General features: G+C 40.0%; 1 protein-coding gene across 3 annotated transcripts in view; it reads left to right on the top strand.

Annotated features, from left to right (window-relative positions):
* The window catches only part of HS6ST2 (heparan sulfate 6-O-sulfotransferase 2), a 282359-nt gene that overhangs the window by 231865 nt on the left and 29093 nt on the right, over window positions 1-21401 (top strand). Inside the window, exon 4 of one of the 3 annotated variants that reach the window (XM_044235133.1) lies at window positions 5382-5468. The exons of the other annotated variants lie outside the window; for them this stretch is intronic. Within the exon in view, the coding sequence (XP_044091068.1) occupies window positions 5382-5468 (87 nt within the window). The remainder of the gene's footprint in view (window positions 1-5381; window positions 5469-21401) is intronic. 3 annotated transcript variants of the gene reach the window in all.

The following is a 21401-nucleotide window of genomic DNA, read 5'->3' on the forward strand; positions in this document are numbered from 1 at the left end:
CTCCTTCTTTCCGCCCCCCCCACCCCACCCCTGACTACCATTCCGGTCAAGGCTGCCATCATATTTCAGGGCTCCATCACCCCAAACCTTGCAGTACTGGAGCTAGGTGTAAATGCAACAGCTGTAAGACACGCCAATCGTCTGTAACCCAGGTCCAAGCTCTTGGGAAAGATACAAGTGAATGGCCAGTTTAAATGAGAAAATAATATAATTTAGGAAGTGATTCATGTTCTTTCGTGATCCCAGCAAGGCATTCAGGGTGGTGACCTGGACAGGAACAGCTGTGTCAAGAGGTGAAGAGAGCAAAACAGCAAAAATAATCAATGAGTCTATTGCTCCAGTCCTCGATGCCCCTGTGGGGAGTTGTGAGAGTGAAAAGTTAATGGAGGGGGAAAGGGCAAGATAATGTGAGCATCCCGGCCATCTCTTCCAAGAGCTCTGCAATTACAAAGTAATTGTGAGCGTATGTGTGAATGGTTTACCTGATCACTTTAATTCCCTCTGCTCTGTAGTTGAGAATCTTAAGGCAGCAAGAAGTTGTATGCCTTGCTGGCAGCCAAGATTAGAACTTGAGATATTTGAATACATGCTTTGAAAAGATGAGGTTGCTCCGGAGAGATCACAGTTAACACCGTACTTCCTAGCAATAAAGATGAGCTGTTCTCATCCCTGAAAGCCTGTCATTATCTGCAGTTAAGCAAAGAAATGCTAGGGAAGGAAGCTAACTGAAAACACAGGTTGGCGAATTGAACTTTCTTTGCTCGGTGATTCACAGAAATATAGATAATAAGAATGGGACACTTCAAGGGGTATGGACAGGAATTGAGACAGTTTTGGTGGAAGAAAACAAAAAATTTTGGAGCAGAGAAAGAAAAGCATTCAGGACATAACCCAGCAAGATAGGAAAATGAAATATAGAAGCCTCATCAGCTCTAATTAAAGGAAATCAATATTTTAAGCGATGTCTTGCTCAGTAACAGAACAAGGACAAAAGTACTTCAGAAATGCGAGCCTCTTAGAAAATAGGAAAGCCAGTTTGCATGGAGAAGCAAGCATGATGAAGAAGCGATCATCATTTCAAAGCCCTTCAAAAGACGACCACTTGGAGGATATGTTATACAGGGAACTCAAGCGCTTGCTGGAGAAGCAGATCAGACGAGCTTCTAGCCCTGGTAGAATCTATACTTTTTAAGTGCATTTCCTCATCCTGTGAGCTTCAAGGAGCCCGGAGTCATCTCAAGGGAGCAGTTAGCTACCATTTCCCTGGATAGATCTGAAGTAACCTCTTAACGACAGCTTGGGTTACATGTCAGTTACCACTTAGGAGAACACACACTGGAAAAGATGAAGAGCTATACAAGTGCGGTAGGGTTATTATTATTCACAGGCCCTAGCCAGCTACTCAAGCAAGCTTGCTGGAGAACCCTTTCCAAGCTCCACCTGTCCTTAGGATCCACGTGATGATCAACCAACAGGCCAATTCTAACTAGACTGGAATCTAACCAGAATACAGTCTGCCCAGACCATTTTAATCTAGGAATGGAAAATGTGTGACATGTATGTCACCACCTCCTCTCTCTCACCAGTGCCAGGCATTGATAATCGATCACGGCACTCTTTCTACTGAGCCTAGAGGCAGCTCTTTTTGTTTGTTTGTTTGTTTGACAGGTATTTTCTGAGTGCTCTCTTAATAGCTAGGCAGATCAACAATAGAATATAAACAACACTACAAGCAACATATGCTCAGTGCCAAACAAAAGATACGTAGCCAGTATGACAGCCCGACGCTCCTGGAATTCAATTCCCTGAAACACTGACAATTAATTTTTTTAAATTTCATTGCTGTTACAGCTAGCGCAGTGCGGCTAGTTTTCATGGGTCCGAGATGAATTAATTCCATAAAGAGCCCACGAAGTACTATAGGAAATGCAGAAGTTTCTGTATACCACCCATCAAGAAAGTGAGCTGAGTGTGTTTGAAACTGCTAGGTTCTTCTCCCTCAAGTACCTCTCTGATGTAAGAGAAAAATCCAGATTGGAGTGGATCTGATTGCCATTTTGGGTTAAGTACACTGGATGCCATTTCAGCATCAAATTATTCAATCAAAAACACTTGGAAAATGCTGGAGAGTTGGCTTAGTCAGGATTTTCCCACCTGAATACAATGTGCATAATCCTGCAGATTTTCCCCCAAGTTTCTAGTGTTGGAGACATTATTTGTGGAGCCTGCGGAAAAATGGTTTACTTGATAGATGGAGACAGGCAGACAGACAGACAGACAGAAGGAGCACTAGTACTCATTAACTTCTCCTATCAAGAGCTCACCTGGAATAGTCTTCATGGGCCTTTGATGAGGCTGGCTGTGAAGCTGAGGGCAGGAAGCCTGGATTCATGGTCTCAGGGATTTCAGGCCACAGCCCTTAAGATCTCAACCCAAAGAGGAGATGAAAGTAAAGAGACCTGATAGGCAGTCTGGAGACAAAATAATGACAACAGGAGTAGGTCTGTTTCATAAATATGAGTTGGCAACTAGCTCAGAGTCAACACCGCTCCCCTCCTATTTCATATGCCCCAAATTATCATCTGTATACCCTAAGCAGATAGGGCTGATTCCTCTAAGTCCCTGAGATCCCTGGATGTTCCTGTGGCCAGCGTTCTTGACAGCATCTGAATCTTCAGGTCCTTGACCTGTGTTTTTCCAGATCTCTGAGGCTCCCAGACAGTCTGTGGCCGCAGTATTTTCTCTTTCTGGCTCATGGGGCACTTCTGGAAAACTCAGGGTCCTGCTGTCTCAAGGTTTCAGAATTAGAGCGTCTTGTTCAGACTTAGCTACTGAGCCTGGAACTTTGGGGCAGACCAATGAGTCTTTTCCCTCAGTGTCCCCAAGGCTTTCTAGACAATAATCCTTAGTATATCTGCAAAACGAGCCTCCTGGGATCCAAGCCTGCCACAAACTGTGCCTGGTCCCTGCCCCACTTTCGGATATACTTCACCACTACCAATGCATCAGCTGTTTGCCCAGAAGAGACGTTTTGGGTTCTTTGATTACTTTCAGTCTCAGTCATGGTGCCATACCTTCTGTATGTGATTTTCCTCTGAGAAAGTTTTTGTTTCTATTACCTTCAGATCTGGATGTACAGGACTTGGCAGTAGGTCAGAGGGGTCCTTATTCCTATCTTTTAAAGAACTACTGCTCCCAGACCACTCCTGTCTAGAACAGCAGTTAACAATAAGAAAGCTGCCACTGACGGCTGCCAGCTTTCCCTGATGTCCTGCCGCGCCCTGCATGGAGCTTAGACGGGGTCACTTGTCATGCAGATGATAAAGGACTCTTGTGCCCAAGGCACAGGCATGGGAATTTAGCAGTGAGAACGCGTGTTCTTGCATTGAAAAGGATGTGGATGCCTGAACTTGAATGACCACCTAGTCGGAGCCCACCCCCACCCTGCTGCTATAGCTTGCAAGATCAAAAGAGCTGTTGTTCCATAGTGCTTCCACTGAAGCTTCCCGCTCCCTTGTGTCTGATTGAGGGGCAAGGCCGAGGAAGGCTTGGCGGCCAGTGACCAGGATTTGCAAGTGAGGAAATTGAGCCCGGCTTGGATTTGGCAATTCATAGCATATTGCCTCCTTCGCATGGGACTGCCCTGACATGCTGGAGGAGACGGTTTTGAATTCTTCCGAGTTAGTCTCTTGCCTCATTGCTTGGTATGATCTCTTAGTTTCTGAGCTCGGCTCTGCATGAGGAAAGCAGCTGGTATGGTCCCAGGTGTGGCTAAGGGGTTCTTTGCTAGAAAGTCATACGAGATAAGCCAGTGCATAATGGAGTCTGCAGACCCCACTCAGAACGTAACCCCAGTCTGGTGAATCCGTGAGCAGCACAAGGAAATGGTCCCTGCACTGTGCAGGAATCCCAGCAGTCTTATTTGGCAAGCTTCTGGTATTTCCCCTGGGGACAGAATGCGTGCTCCCTCTTTCTAGAAGTTCTGCCCCCTCCAGCGGAAGGAGCTCCCTTTGGTGTCTCCTACTCCCAAGAACTGTTGGGGCTTTTGCTATCTGTCTGGTTAGCCCTCATCTGTGCCACACCCTTCTGTGTTACCTTGGTGATCCTCCAGAACTTACGATTCTCTTTTGTTCCAGTCATATCCATGTCGACATTTAAAGCTGATGAGTACAGGGCAGCCCATCTTTAACCCCACCTATAAATACAGTGACTTGCAGGTACTTATTTCTGAGGTACTTAAAAGATTGGTAAGTATCTGGAAAGCTCTTTGACATTCTCTGAGACAATATTCTATGCCTTTGGAAGGCTCCATTATCGTCACCGAAAGCCAAGATATGCATTTTTCTTTTTTACCTTCACGTTTCATAAAAGGTTATGCTGACGTAGATCTGAGTAACAAAAAAAAATCTTTCTGTTGAAATCAGGATAAAGCATAAATAATTCCACACATCATCAAGTGGAGAGAAAGGCTTTGAATTGGTTTCCATGGAAATCTGAAGATGAAGTAAAGTAATAATTTCCAGGCAAAGCAGCTGAATTGAAGATAATGGTAAAAATAGTTTGATAAAGAAAATAGAATAAAGTAATCAAGAAGACTCCAATCAATTATTCCTTTTTGTTTACTTTCAGGTGATTAATTTGTCTGCGTTTATTAACCTGATGAGATTAAGCAGACCTTCCTAGTGATTTATTTCGTAATTGTTTCCAAGGTTTGACATAAGCTGTGGAGTTATTAAAGGTGGAGATTTAAATTCAATTACTCATGAAGCAGGTGGTGCTTTTCTTGAAAGAATATCTGAATTCACGGCCTTCCCGTGTTAACATTATGAGGGAAAATTATTAATTCATCTGATAGTATCTCCCAAAGACTTTTAGAAGTCATTTGACATCCACATACTTCACTAAAAGTCAGCAGCTTCAGAACTGAACTTGTAATATGGACACTCTAGAGACTGAAAAGAAAGGATTTTATGTTAAAGACTGGTTATTTTTACAATTTCTTTTTCTTTTTTCTTTTTTTTTTTTATTTTTAACTGGAGCCTCCCTTGGGGTCTGGACTATGGTACTATCATTAATGGACTCCACTAGCTCAAGCTCTGAATGCCAAAAGGATAGCTTTCTTCGAACTTGACCAGTGGTTCGCACTCTCGTTACCTTTGGAGGGCTCACCACTGGCTAAGATCATGCTCTATTTTGACAGGAGAAAAAGAGAGAGAGACATACACACACACACACACACACACACACACACACACACAGAGAGAGAGAGAGAAAGAGAAAGAGAGACTGAGCTGGAAAGTATTTAAATGAAATGACTAATTGCTTTTTGTCTCTGTGGTCATTGTTGTATATATTTTTTTCTATTCCTTCTGTGGGTGTAGTAAGGATAGACGGGGTTCTCCAAACACTAATCCAGGCGCCAACTCTCCATCATCCACAAAGGCCCGGAATGCATCTAAGAGTGGGAAGTAAGTGAAAAGTGTCCCTGTGCATAGCATATCACCAAGCCTTGTGCTGTCCTCATTTTGTCTTTCATTCATGCTCATTCAACAAAGATTTGTGGAATGCCGTCTGTGTGCCTCACACTGGGCTAGTCACTGGGGAATGTAAATGAGTAAAGCATGTGTCAAGAATTTCGGGTATACGAAGGACTAAAGATGCAGGAGGAGAGAGATAGGAAAGTCGGGCTGAGTGTGAAGGGCAAGGAGTTAAAGCAATGCAAGATTCGGACTATGTGTTTCAAAAGTTAAAGAAAGAAGCTGCAGCACTGATTCGTCATTGTATGAGTTGCAAAATCCATGAAACTCTTTGACCCATACCCATAAGGTTTAGGATTGAGTTGGAAAAGTCTGGAAAACCATTCCACGAATGTCCTGATTTAAGTACATTTCCATTGTAACCATATCGCTGATTTATGTGATATATATATTCTTTTCCCAGTAACCAGCATGTACCATGTCCTACATGCAACTGTCTTTGTGGTATTGCCAAGCGCGTTGTACTGGCTGAGTATCTGTGATGTTAGATTGACCTCTTTGGGTTAATTCCAAAAAACAGCTTCGGCTGATCCAGCCAACTGGATTCAGCAGAGCATGGCTATAACAATGTGGTCCTCTGCAGGTGACATACCTCCGATTAGGGGCTTCCCCTCCAAAGTGGCTGCAGCCCTCTGGTGAATGACTTGGGTTCTCTGTAGGCTACGTCTCTCAGTGGCTTAGGGCACTATGACAGGCAGAAATACAGTCCAGAAGGAGGACCCAGCCTGCATCTTGGAGAAGATGAAAGATGCCTTCATCATGCTAAAAGCTCTAATCTAGCAACAAGATATATCACTACAAGAGCATGGCTTTGCAATGGAAGGTGAATTTGTAATGGTCATATATTTTATGTATTCAGTGTCAGACCATAAGAGCTGCATTTGGAATATGATCTTATATTCAGTTCCCAAAGTGAAAGAGCCATTGGTCACCTTTCCCCCCCCCTTTTCTTCTCCTCCTGAATACCATTTCAGGTTTGCCTATCAAGTCAATGCGGTCTATATTGGAGAATATAGAAAGCAGTGGTGAAGACATAAGACTGAATCTCCAAGCACTTATAACTCATTTCCGTGATTTATCACCACACACCACAGTCAAAATACTCTATAAGTGATGAAGGAAGGGAATTGATGCACCACAGTCCCAAGCAGATGCACGTTTCCAAATTAGTCCCAATTCAACATCAGCATGTGCGCTCAGTGAGCTGATAAGGCATTGGAGAATCGCTCTCACCACCTCGCTTGCAGAAATGGCCCCACATCTGGGGCCCTGGTATTCCCTGTCACCCTGACAACTACAGGGCACAGTCTCCATGTATTAGACCCTGATGTATCGCGCAGGATGTACCTGATTGCTATTACACTTTGAAAGGGGCACTGTTTGGTGTCTTTTGGCTTTGCTGGACTGAGTCTCTCACCTTTTGAGTAAAAAATCTCAGCGTGAGCTGCAAAGGGAGCATTGGCCAAATTTGGGTTCAGATGACAGAGAATGAATATCCAGGTTGTGAACAGTAGGAGGCCCATATAAACACCTTCCTACGTGGATAAATGTGATCTTCTACCACGTTTACTGTATTTGGACACATCCCAAGCTTCTGCCACCATGAAGGCCTCCCTCGCACATTCGGAGCTGGGTGCCTTTTATTGGCCCTGTATGTGACTCATGGATTGAGGGAGCTCCTTGTAATTCTTAATTTTTTTTTGTTGATTATTAATGAAAACTAAGAAGTTCTCCAATATACTCTTTGTGAACACGTGTGCCAGGTCCCTTGATCTGACTTAAGTGCCATTAGCTTTTGGGAGGTTTTAAAAATGATTTCTCTGCACATTTTCTCACATCTCTGGCTGTCTGTGTTAACAGGAGCAGTAGAGAGCAGTCTCCATTTAGTGAGACTGTTTGGGGGCCCTTTACACCCTTTCCACACCAGTGTATTGCTGTTAGGCACACGTGTTATAATTTGGAGAGCGTAGTTATTTTCTACATACTTCCTTGGTTTGGGAGTTGGGGTGGTGTGTGGTGTGGGGAGGTAGATTTCTGCACCCTGGAGCTTTTCCCATGATGCACTGTCTCAACGCGCAGCATCCAAGTTGCAGTTCTGCTGGGTTTTTCTCATGTTACTTGACCTAATGAGTGTGATGTGGAATAGTTTTTATTTTGAGGCCAGAAACAGGCTGGGAGGTAGAAGGCACGGCCCTTTCTTCTCTGAAAAAAAAATGATGTCTCTTGTTTTTTGAAGAAACAAAAAATTCAGAATTCAAGCTGCCTCTGATACACATTGTAGCTTCGAGAAAACATAACTAATATGTGTTGAGTGAGCATTCTGAACCAACCTCTACCGAGCACCTGACAGTTTTGTCTCCTTAATCCTCAACCACCAGAAGCTTTTGAAATAGGCACTCTTATTTCTGTTTTATACATGAGGAAATTGGAGAGGATAGTATGTGCCTCCATGGGGGGGGTCTCCAGATGGATAATTTCGGTAAATAGCTTTTTTAAGTTTAATTACTTTAAGACAACTGAAATATATTGAAGGTTTATTTTTGCCATTGTGCCAAACGCTGGGGTCTCATAGACAAATACAAGGTATAATATGTGCCTTCAAGGAGCTCACAGTCTCTGTGTGGAGAGGCGAGGGGACAGGATGACAAGATGGTCTTTACAGTGAAGCAGTCACAGGCTACTACTATTGGAGCCCAAATTGTCACCCCTAACCAGTGCCACGGTTGCAGTGGGGAAGACATTATGTGGGGATATCAGTGAAGGCTTCTGAGAAGTGACCCCTGAGCCCTTTCCTTTGCCCACTTTCCCCTCAGGTAGCAAGGCGAGGTCAGAGAAGGAAAATGTGTAGTGATCACGAAGGTGGGCAGAATCCCCCAATGTTGAAAAGAGCAGTTTGGCGCTGCGAATTAGGTAAAAACTAAAACCAAATGGCCAATTCTGCACTTTTGGGGGGACTTCAATGCATCAGAGGCCAACTGAGATATAGTGAAGCATGCAGAGTAGCTTAAGAAACCTACAGCTTGAAAGCTGTGCCACTTCTGCCCCCTCTGTTTCATTGCCTGCATCTGAAGCTGGGTAGTCCGCCCTCTGTTTCAGGCAGGAACAGATGGAATGGGACAGATCTGAGCAGCAGAGCCAGACCGCCCTGGCAATGACTTTCAGGGGGATACATGCACTTTCCTCTATGCCAACAGTGAGCCAAATTGACAAGGCAGAAAGAAAACCTCAGTGCAGGCCCATAACTCTGATATCAGGAAGCATAGGTTTTGCAGAGGTTGACCCATGACTAGCCAGGCTGGGCCACTACATTTAACCACACATTTGATTCCCTTTGGTAATGCGAATCTGTTATTCCTTTGAACACATCACACCGGAATCAATCCATTCGCCTACCCATTGGGTTATTCCTAGCCAGCACATAAACTGTCAATGTCAAGGCTGAGCATACATGGCAGTGACAAGGAACCATTGTGAGTTTTCATGTTGTATGAGAACACACTTTACAGGAGACAAACTCTTTTGCTGGACAGATAAGGACACTAGGACTCAAGAAGGGTCAGTCACTTTCCCAAATACATGCGTCTAGTTAGTAGCAGAGGTCAGCCTAAATCCCAGTCTAATATTTGTCCCCAGGCTCTTTTTACTACAATGTATGCTACATTTCTTCTCCCAGATAGCAAGGTACTTCAGCTAATCACACCAAAGGAGCCTCAGAACCTGGTCTCAGGACGTCCGGCTAAGTGCTCTGCCCTCCATATACCATGATACCTGTGTTGGGTAGGTTCTGTCAGCCGCTGTGAAAATGGAGACTTTGGGGAGAAATTAGAATCATTTCATTTTTTAAAAAAAATGTAGCCATAGTGATGATGAAAGGAAGTAGTGTGCACTTTTTAAACACTTTCCTTTTGCTCTAAACTAACATCATTCTGGTTGTGTTTGGGCAGTCACCCATTTTCAACATTCTTGTTGAGTGATCTCAAGTCTTTAACACCTTTTCATTAAGGAAGCAATAGAGAGAACTCATAGATCTCCCTCAAATCAGCCAGCCAGGGTTGAGGGTTTGTGTATGTGTGTGTGTGTGTGTGTGTGTGTGTGTGCGCGCGCGCGCGTGTGTGTGTGACATTCAGAGGCATCAGCTTAAAAATTAGATCGTAAGCAGTTGCAGACGACTATGGAAATTAATCACCCCTTCAGTCTGAAATGTTTTCCACATAGGCTCAGGCTATGGAATGACAAGAGCCAAGTTCCATTTTCAGATACTAGTGAAGACCATGAATATTACAGGACCAGGGCAGAGAACCCAAGCACAGTGTCTGGTAAATGATGCCATAAATATTGAATTAAGTACCATAAATGTTGCCTTAAATGAATTAAGCCAGGGATGCTAGAATGGAGAAAAAGGACTGCAGATGGGGAATTTGAGGACCAAGTCAACCTTGTTCACTTCACACATCTGCCTGGAGCTGACCCTAGTAGCAGATGCTACAGGAAGATGGACCTGTCTTGGCCCAAGTTGTCTCATAACGAGCAAACCTATTTATCTATTCAGTTAGGAGCACATAGCTTCATAAATAAACTAAACACACCAACACTCTCTTGGTTTTGGTTGGCAGGAGCCAAATGAAAACATTTCCTGCTTTAATAAGAAGGGAAGTCTTGCTTCCTTTCTGGACGGAAGGAAATGGACTTTATGGACTCAGCATATGGTGCAAATTGAGCTGTTTACATGTGCATTCCTGGGGTTGAACCCTGCATGCCATGATCTCATGATTATGTCCTTTCCTCTAATTGAGAGCCATGCATTTCTTTTAAGACAGTAGTCTGACTATTGCTAAAGCCTCCAGTTTTGCCTCTGATATGGAAGTGTGTGTGTGTGTGTGTGTGTGTTCACTTCAAAATGTTTGTGTGCTATATGGACATAACAATCAGGTAGCCAAGTATTCAGCTTGTCAGTCTTAGTAGTTTTACATGCTGATGATGGCAGTAGGGCCTTAGTTTAGCTGTAAGGCTATGTCTAATATCACAAAGACTTGTGACAAAGCAAAGCGCTGAACTGACTGCTCTCTGTGTCTCTGTCTCTCTTTGCAACTGCTCCTTTGTAGGGAAAAGCAAATGACAAAAACAGAAACTGAGGTCAGAATGTATTCCTAAAAATGGCTCTGAGTGTGCCTGAGAATCATTTGTAGCCTAATTGCCTTTTCCTCTAATATTCCCCTTCCGGGATAGTGTGAGACTTTTGGTCATAATAAAAAAAAGTCAGATCTGTTCCAGAAAGTGCATTCATTAACAAGGCAGGAAAGTAGCCTAAGACATTTTAAAAAGATTTCCAATAACAAGGGGTAAATAACACACAGGCTGGGCATACTTTGAGGTTTAGCCTAGAGCTAATGGCTGCAGCACAGAGCTGTTCAAAAATTGCTTGAAATAAATGAATCATGTAGCCTTGTGTGTATTCTAAAGGACATCAGCTTTGGAATCAGAGAGACCTGGATTTGAATCCTGGCTCCACCACCAATTAACTTTGTACCAACCTCATTGGGCTATTGTGATGATGAAATGCCATAATCTAAGGTAAGGTCTCCCAGTACCTGGCACAGGACAAGTACTTAATAATGTCACCTAGTGATTATGCTGGTTTCAGCTGCCAACCTATTGCAGCTGGGAACGTTGTGACCTGGCCAGTATAGTTCTGACCAAATGAGAGCTCTGGGTGGTGCAGCTTGCCTGGTTATCTTCTTTGCCAGCTCTGGAGATGGGAAAGCAGAAGCCCCAGAACCATCAGCAACACATAAGTAATTCCTGAAGATTAGGTTAGACAAGATATTATTAGTAGATCCAGGAAGAAATAGTTCAACCATGGAAACATTTTCTAACAGGTCCACATGTATCTCTGTGATGGTTAGGATGAAGAGTATACTTACTAACATAATAGATGCCCCCCAAATATCTGACTGTCCCTGCCGGTCATGGTTCTACAGCTTCATCAGGAAGAGTGATTCTGTTAATGGAGCTTTGGAAAGCAGAAGCCATCTTTCTCCCTTCTCGCCTGCCATACAAAATCATGGAGCAAACATGTTGCTCCCTAGAACACAGGTCCTTGATAACTTCTTTTTCCTCTGAAATATACAAGATTGAGAACTCTCCCTTGCATTGTTCTGGCACAGCTGAGTTATGTCCAGTTTCCAGGTATTGGCTAGAATTCCACTCCTGCTCTCCCACTCAAGAAAGCTCAGGCAAACAAGGAAGAGTGATGTTAAACAGGACTCCCCTATTTTCCTCCAAGTAATAGATCTCTGTCTCTGTCTCTTTTTCTTCTGCCCTCCCTCCCTTCCATCTCCCATCCATCTGTCCGTCCACCCACTTGTCAATGCTACATCTGACCTTTCACCCCAATATCCTTAGGTCTCATACCAGCTCTTTCTGAGCTGAGGGGATTATAGAGGCTAAATAAATAGCATCTTCTAATGCCTCCAGGCCAAATCTGTGTTTTTCAGAAAACCAACTTATTAACATGGCCCATTGTGGTTTCCAGTACTAAGAAAGTACGAGAACATGGGGCAAAATTGATGTGCTATCTAAATAATTATTATGAACCCATCAGTGACTAAAAATCTAGAATGTAGAGTAGAACTTTTTAATTTGATGAAATGCAGTTTATCATTTTATTTCTTTTCTGGATTATGCTTTTGGTATAGTATCTAAAAAATCTTTGCCTAACCCAAAGTTGCAAAGGTTTTTACCTGTGTTTTCTTCTAGATGTTTTATATAGTTTTAGGCATTACATTTAGGACAGTTATTCAATTTGAGTTAAATTTTGTATATGGTGCAAGGTTGAGATCAAAGGTTTGTTTTGTTTTACACATGGATATCCAGTCATTCCAGTACCATTTCACTAGAAGAATATATTTTCCATATATATTTATATTTCCATATATATATTTATATATAATATATATATTTCTACATATATATGGCTACCTATATATATGGGTGTATATATATATATATATATATATATATATGGTGTGGGTGTGTATATATATATTTGGGGCTACATATATATATGGGTCTACTTTTAGAGTCTCAATTGATTGATATGTTTACCCTTATGCCAATTCCACATTGTCTTAACTACTCTAGCTTTATAATAAGTCTTGAAATCAGATTGTATGAGTCCCTTAACTTCATTCTTCTTTTCAAAGTTGTTTGGGATATTCTAAGTCCTTTGCATTTTCATGCGAATTTTAGAATCAACCTATAAGTTTATAAGAAAAGAAAAAAACCCTGCTGGGATTTTGGAAAAGATTGTGTTGAATTTATATATCAAGTCTTAGGAGAGGGTGGATTAAGATGGCAGTATAGGAAAAACATGAACTCACTTGCTCCCATGGACATACCAAATCTACAGCTGCAGATAGAAAAATTTTTTGAAAAAGACCTGAAAACACGCTGAATAGCTCCTTCACAGAAAAGGATAAAAAGACCAGATTGAGATGAGTAGGTGAGACAGAAACATGGTCTTGCCAAAAACCCCACCTGGCATGACAACCCACGGGTAGGTGCAATCTCACGAACATAAGGAATATCCCCGAGGAGTGAGGGGTTCAAGCCCCACATCTGGCAACCCTAACCCTTGGGACCTGCACAGTGAGACAAGTCTCCAAAACATCTTTCAAAATGTTTTGGCTTTGAAAAAAATGGCTTAAGACTAGGAGACCCAAAGGGCTGGAGGAAACTGAGACTGCTCTTAACAGGTTCAGGTACAGACTCACTTGCCCTGAGACTCATGGCAAAAGCAGCAGATTGAAAAATGCCTAGATCATGTGTGAAGGTGATTCACTGGCTAATTTTAAAGTGTCTGCTGAAGGCACAGGGATGTGTTGGAACTCTCTCTGGGGATACAGTCACTTGAAGATGCCATATCTGCACTCTCCTTCTGCCTGGCTAGTGCTCCATGCCCTGGACTATTGTTCCCCATGACCCTGCCCCATCAAACCTGTTGGGTGGGCTCACCACAGCTGCGTGCTCCCCTGTGACCCAGCCAAACCCAGTAGATGGATGCAATCTATATACAGGAAATATACTGAACACCTGGTTCTGGTGGTCAGTGGGGTGGGGTGGAACTTGTGTTTCTAGACCCCACAGAACTGAAACAATTGAAGAGACAGTTCTTGGCAGGCTACTGCCTCCAGGGGACTGCAGACAAGAAACTGAGACATACTCCTTGTTTTTCTATGACCACTCCTTCAAGACTGGGAGAGATTGCTGTTTTGCCTAACATAGAACAAATATGGAGAGTCCAACAAAATGAGGAAACAAAGGGGTGTGTTTCAAATGAAAGAAGATAAAACCCTGGTGGGGAGAACTTAGTGAAAGGAAGATAATTTACTCAATAAAGAGTTTAAAGAAACAATTGTAAAGATGTTCATCAATCTCAGGAGAAGAATGAATGAGCACAGAGAGAATGTCAACAAAGTGACAGAAAAATATAAGAAAGCACTAAACAGAAGTCATGCAGCTAAAAAATAAAATAACTGAACTGAAAAGTACACCATAGAGATTCAACAACAGACTAAATGAAACAAAAGAAGGGATTAGGGGCCTGGAATACAGGGTATTAGAGGTCACTCAAGTGGAGCAACAAAAAGAAAAAAGAATTCTTTTTTTTTTTTAAGAAAAAAGAATTCTTAAAAAATGAAGTAGTTTAAGAGACCTATGGGACAACATCAAGTAGAACAATAGTCATATAATAGGGGTCCCAGAAGGAAGAGAGAGAGAGAGAGGGACAGAAAATTTATTTGAAGAAATAATGGCTGAAAATTTCCCTAACTTAGGGAAAGAAACAGATATCCAGCTCCAAGAAGCCCAAAAAGCTCCAAATAAGACAAAGTCCAAGACAGCGACACCAAGACACATTATAAATTAAAATGTCAGAAGTTAAACCTCAAGAGAGAGTCTTAAAAGCAGCAAGATAAAAAGAACCCATTATGTACAAGGAAACCCCCCCACCATAAGACTGTCAGGTGATGTTTTTTAGCAGAAACTCTGCAGGTCAGAAATGAGTGACATGATATATTCAAAGGGTTAAAAGCAAAAGCTTCCAAACAAGAATTTTCTACTTGGCAAGGTTATGATTCACAATTGAAGGTGAAAGAAAGTTTTCCAGACAAGAAAAACTAAGAGTTCACCACCAGTAAACCAGCCTTATAAGAAATGTAAAAAGATTTCTTTAAGTTGAAAAGCATTAGTTAGTAACAAGAAAACATACAAAAATAAAAATCTAACTGGCAAAGCTAAGTATGTATTAAAGGTAGTAGACTAATCACTTATAGAGCTAGATGAAGGTTAAAAGACAAAACTAGTGAAACTAGTAAAAATAACTAAACTACAACAATTAACTAAGGGATACACAAAATAAAAGATGTAAAATGTGGCATTATTATGTCACATGTGTATGTGGAGAGTAAAAATGTAGTCTTAGAATGTGTTCAAACTTAACTTACCATTAGTCTATGTTGATACATAGATAGGCTGATATACATAAGCTTCATGATAATGACAAAGCAAAAACCTATAGTAGATACACAAGAAATAATAAGAATGGAATCTAAACATAACACTAAAGAAAGCCATGCACTACAAGGAAGGAGAGCAAGAGAAGAAAGGAACAGAGAGGAACTACAAAACCGCCAGTAAGCAATTAATTAACAAGATGGTAGTGAGCACATACCTATATAGAATTAATTTGACTAAATTCTGTAATCAAAAGACATAGAGTGGCTGAATGAATTAAAAAACAACACCCATCTACATGCTGCCTACCTCAGATAGAAGGTCACACAGACTGAAAGTGAAGAGGTGGAGAACAATGTTTCATGCAAATGGAAAGAAAACTGAGTAGCTGTTCTCCTATCAGACAAAAATAGATTTTAAAACAAAATCTATAATAAAAGACAAAGATGAGCATGGTATAATGATAAAGAGGTCAATCCAGCAAGAAGATATAACAGTTGTAAATATTTATGCACACAACCTGGGAGCCTCTAAATATATAAAACAAATATTAACAAACCTAAAGGGAGAAATCAACAGCAATACAATAATAAGGGAATTTAATGCCCTAATTGTATTATTGGATAGATCATCCAGACAGAAAATCAGTAAAGAAACTTCAACCTTAAAGGATACATAGAATACATTAGATCAGATGAAGTTTATATATATATATATATGTATATGTATATACATATATATATGACATTTTATCCAAATGCAGCAGAATACACATTCTTCTTTTTTTTTTTAAAGATTTTATTTGTTATGCTCCACAAATAAGTGAAACCATATGATAATTGACTCTCTCTGCTTGACTTATTTCACTCAGCATAAGGGGCATTAGAGAGGAGTAGGGAATTTGGGTAAATTGGAAGGGGAGGTGAACCATGAGAGACTATGGACTCTGAAAAACAGTCTGAGGGGTTTGAAGTGGCGGCGGGGTGGGAGGTTGGGGTACCAGGTGGTGGGTATTATAGAGGGCACGGATTGCATGGAGCACTGGGTGTGGTGAAAAAATAATGAATACTGTTTTTCTAAAAATAAATAAATTGGGAAAAAAAGATTTTATTTATTTATTTGACAGACAGAGATCACAAATAGGCAGAGAGGCAGGCAGAGAGAGAGGAAGGGAAGCAGGCTCCCCACTGAGCAGACAGCCTGATGCGGGGCTTGATCCCAGGACCCTAAGATCATGACCTGAGCCAAAGGCAGTGGCTTTAACCCACTGAGCCACCCAGGCGCCCCAGAATACACATTCTTCTTAAGTGCCCATGAAACATTCTCCAGGATAGAACATATGTGATAAAATAAGTCTCAATATGTTTAAGAAGATTAAAATTATATCAAACATCCTTTCAGACCACAATGGTATGAATCTGGAAATCAATCACAAAAAGAAAACTGGAAAAAAATCACAAATATGTAGAGATTAAACATGGTACTGAATAACCAGTGGATCAACAAAGAAGTCAAAAGAGAAAACAGAAAATACCCTAAGACAAATGAAAATGCAACATACCAGAATCAACGGGATGCAGCAAAAAATTGTTCTAAGAGGGAAGTTCATAGAGATACAGGCCTACAGCAAGTAATATGAAAAATCTCAATCTAGTGGAACTAGAAAAAAGGAACAAACAAAGCACAGAGTTAGTAAGAGGAGGAAATAATAAAGACCTGAGCAGAAATAAATGAAATAGAGACTAAAAAGACAACAGGAAAGATCAATGAAATGGAGAGCTGGCTCTTAAAAAGATCAACAAAATTGATAAATCTTTAGCTGACTCACTAAGAAAAAAGAGAAGGTTAAAATAAAATCAGAAATGAAAGAAGGGAAGTTATAACTGATACCAAAAAATACAAAGGATCATAAAAGACCACTATGAACAGGCATATGCCAACAAATTGGACAACCTAAAAGAAATGGATAACTTCCTAGAAACAAACACCATTCCAAGACTGAATCATGAAGAAAATAAATCTGAATAAATCTATTACTAGCAAGGACACCAAAAGTATAGAAAAAGGTGGCTTCACTGGTGAATTATGCCAAACATTCAAGAAGACTTAACACTTATTCTTAAACTCTTCCACAAAACTGAAGAAGAAGGAATACTTTCAAACATTTTCAGAGGCCAGTGTTGCCCAGATACTGAAACCAGACAAGGACACCACAAAACAGAGAAAATTACAGGCCAGTATCCCTGATGAACACAGACGCAAAAATCCCCAAGAAAGTATTAGCAAACCAAATGCAACAATACTTTAAAAAACATCATACACCATGATGAAGTGGGATTCATTCTAGGAAGGAAGGATGGTTCAACATCAACAATGCAATCAATGAGATATACCACATTAACAAAATGAAAGATTAAAATCCTATGATCATCCAAGAGATGCAGAAAAAGCATCTGACAAAATTCAACATCCATTTATTGGATTTATTGGGAGTTTTAAAAAAAACTCTCAAGGAAGTGGGTATGAAGGAAATATACCTCAACATAATAGGAACCATTTATGACAAGGCCACAGCTAACATCATACTCAATGGGGAAAAGCTGAAAGCTTTAACTCTAAGATCAGGGACAAGACAAAGATGCCTGTTCTCACCACTTTTATTCAGCACAGTATTGGAAATCTTGCCTGGGCAAGGCTTCCAAATTGGACAGGAAGAAGTAAAACTGTCACTGTTGGAGGATAACATAAAATTATATATGGAAAACTCTAAAATCTCCACCAAGAAACTGTTAGAACTAATAAATGAACTTGGTAACATTTCAGGATACAAAATGAATACATGAAAATCTCTTGCATTTTTATAAACTAACAATTAACTATCAAAAGGGAAATTAAGAAAACAATCTCATTTACAATCACATCAAAAAGAATAAAATACCTAAAAATAAATTTAACCAAGGAGGTGAAAGACCTGTACCCTGAAAACTGATCAATGAATTTGAAGAAGACACAGATAAATGGAAATACATTCCATGTTAAGGGATCAGAAGAATTAATATTGTTAAAGCATCCATATTACCCAAAGCAATGTGTAGATTCAATGCAATGCCTATGAAAAAAATCTCAATGGCATTTTTCACAGACATGGAATAAACAATCCTTAAATTTATATGAAACCATAAAAGATCCCCAATAGCCAAAACAATCTTGAGAAAGAATAATAAGTCTCAAAGCATCATATTCCCCCGATCTCAAACTATATTACAGAGCTATAGTAATCAAAACAGTATGATACTGGCATAAAAACAGCACGTAGGTCAATAGAACAGAATAGAGAGCCCAGTTATACATCCATGCATATATTGTCAATTAATTTACAACAAAAAAGGCAAGAATGTACAATGGGAAAAAGATATTCTCTTCTATAAATGGTGCTGGGAGAACTGGACAGTTACATGCAAAATGATGAAACTGTACCATTAACTTAACACCACACACAGAAAATAATTCAAAATGGATTAAAGACTTGAATATGGGACTAGAAACCACAAAACTCCTATAAGGAAACATAGGCAGTGAACTTCTTGACATTGCTTTCAGGGATTTTTTTTGGATGTGACTCCAAAGGCAATGGAAACAAATCCAAAAATAAACAAATGGGACTACATCAAACTGAGAAGTTTCTGCATAGTGAAGGAAGCCATCAACAAAATGAAAAAGCAGCCTACTGAATGGAGAAGATATTTGCAAGTCAGACATCTGATGAGGGGTTAATATTCAAAATATACAAAGACTTTATACAACCCAACTACAAAAAAAAAATCCAATTAAAAAATGGGCAGAAGAACTGAATAGACATTTTTCCACAGAAGACATTCAGTTGCCACCAGGCACATGAAAAGATGTTCAGCATCACTAATCATTAGGGAAATGCAAATTAAAACCACCAGGAGATATCACTGCACACTTGTCAGAATGGCTATTATAAAAAAGATAAGAAATAACAAGTGTTGGCAAGAATGTAGAGGAAAGGGAACTCTTGTGCACTGTTGGTGGGAATATAAAGTGGTGCAGCCACTGTGAAAAACAGTATGAAGGTTCATTGAAAAACTAAACATGGAACTATCATATGATCCAGCAATTCCACTTCTGCGTCCCTATCTGAAGAAAATAAAAGCACTAATTTAAAAAGAAATATGCCGCGGTTGCCAAACTGTGGAAAGAACAAAGATGTCCTTCAGTGGACGAATGGATAAGGAAGATGTGGTCCATATACACTATGGAGTATTATGCCTCCATCAGAAAGGATGAATACCCAACTTTTGTAGCAACATGGACGGGACTGGAAGAGATTATGCTGAGTGAAATAAGTCAAGCAGAGAGAGTCAATTATCATATGGTTTCACTTACTTGCAGAGCATAACAAATAACATGGAGAACATGGGGAGATGGAGAGGAGAAGGGAGCTGAGGGAAGCTGGAAGGGGAGGTGAACCATGAGAGACTATGGACTCTGAAAAACAACCAGAGGGTTTTGAAGGGGTGGGAGTTGGGAGGTTGGGGGAGTCAGGTGGTGGGTATTAAGGAGGGCTCTTATTGCATGGAGCACTGGGTATGGTGCAAAAACAATGAATACTGTTACGCTGAAAAGAAATTTAAAAAAATAAAAATAAAAAAGATTATGCTCTCCAAAAAAAAAAAAATATATATATATATATACATGCACCCCTATGTTCATTGCAGCATTATTCACAATAGCCACAATATGGAAACAAAGTGTCCATTGATGGATGAAGGTATAAAAAAGATGTGTTACATATGTCTGTATAATGGAGTACTATAAAGGCATCAAAAAGAATGAAATCTTGCTGTTTGCAACAACATGGATGGAGCTTGAGGGTATGGTGCTAAGTGAAATAAGTCAGAGAAAGACCAATACCACATGATTTTACTTATATGTTGAATCTAAAAAACAGAACAAATGAACAAACAAAACAAACTAAAACTCATAGATGCAGAGAACATGTTGGTGATTGCTAGAGCAAAGGTGGTTTTGGAGGTATGCAAAATGGGAGAAGGGATTCAAGAGGTACAAACTTCCAATCACAAAATAAATGGGTATGTACTGTACAGTATGGTGACTATAGTAATAACATTTTATTGTGTAGTAATAACATGGTAATGGGGGAACTAGATTTATTGTGGTGATCATTTTGTAGTGTATATGAATATCAAATCATTGTGGTGTAGGTCTGAAACTAACATAATGTTGTATGTCAGTTATACCTCAATTAAAGTAATTGGGGAAGAACTGACATCTTATCAATATTGAGTCTTCCAAGCCACGAACACAGGGTATTTCTCCATTTATTTGGATCTTCTTTTATTTCACTCAGCAGTGCTTTTTAGTTTTCAGTGTACATGTCTTTCATATGTTTCATATGTTTTGTTGTATGTATCCCTAAATATTTCATACTTTTGATGCTATGATGCTATGATAAATATTTTTTGGATTTCTAATTGCTCATTTTTCATATATACAAGTACAATTGATTTTTGTATATTAATCTTATGTCCTGTGAACTTGCTAAACTCACTTATTAGTTCAAGGAGCTTTTTGTAGATTCCTTTGAATTTCCTACATAGACAATTATGGCATCTATAAATAAAAAGTTTGATTTTTTTTTCCAATATAGATGCCTTTTTTCTGGCCTTATTGCACTGGCTAGAACCTCTAGTACAGTGTTGACTAGGTTTGGGTTTTTTGTTGTGCAAAGAATTTCCACCAGTTCATCAAAAATGTGTAAAAAGACACATTTAACAAATGGAGAGATAGTTGAACAATGATAGTGTTCCCTAAAGATGCTATTTTGGGGACAAATGATTGATGCCTTTATCACCTGACTAAAGCTAGTTTCCCACACTACTGCACAGAAATTGCATCAGAAAGAGAGTAGATCCTATTCATGGAGATGCAGAACAAAAAGCAAGAAACACAATGAAAAATAAAGCCTAAAGTTCATAGAATCTCATACACTCTTCCCATTATTCTCATTCTCTTATTTGTGCTCTCTTCATCTCTCTCTCCTCTTTTTCTCTGCCCCTTCTCTCCTTTCATGAGTTCTTGAAAAACAACAGTATAGTATAATGATTAAGATGACACATTCTAGAGCCCAGCTGTTCCTTTAAAATCCCAACACTTCATAAATAAAATCTTTAAAAAATAAAATAAAATCCCAACACTTCCACGGGCAAGTTAATCTCTCTGTGTATCAGTTTCTTCACTTATAAAAAGAGAATACTAAAAAAAAAAAAAGGATACTAAGAGTGTCTGCTTCATAGAATTTTCTCG

This window comes from Neovison vison, chromosome X (assembly GCF_020171115.1).
Source record: "Neovison vison isolate M4711 chromosome X, ASM_NN_V1, whole genome shotgun sequence".
NCBI lineage: Eukaryota > Metazoa > Chordata > Mammalia > Carnivora > Mustelidae > Neogale > Neogale vison.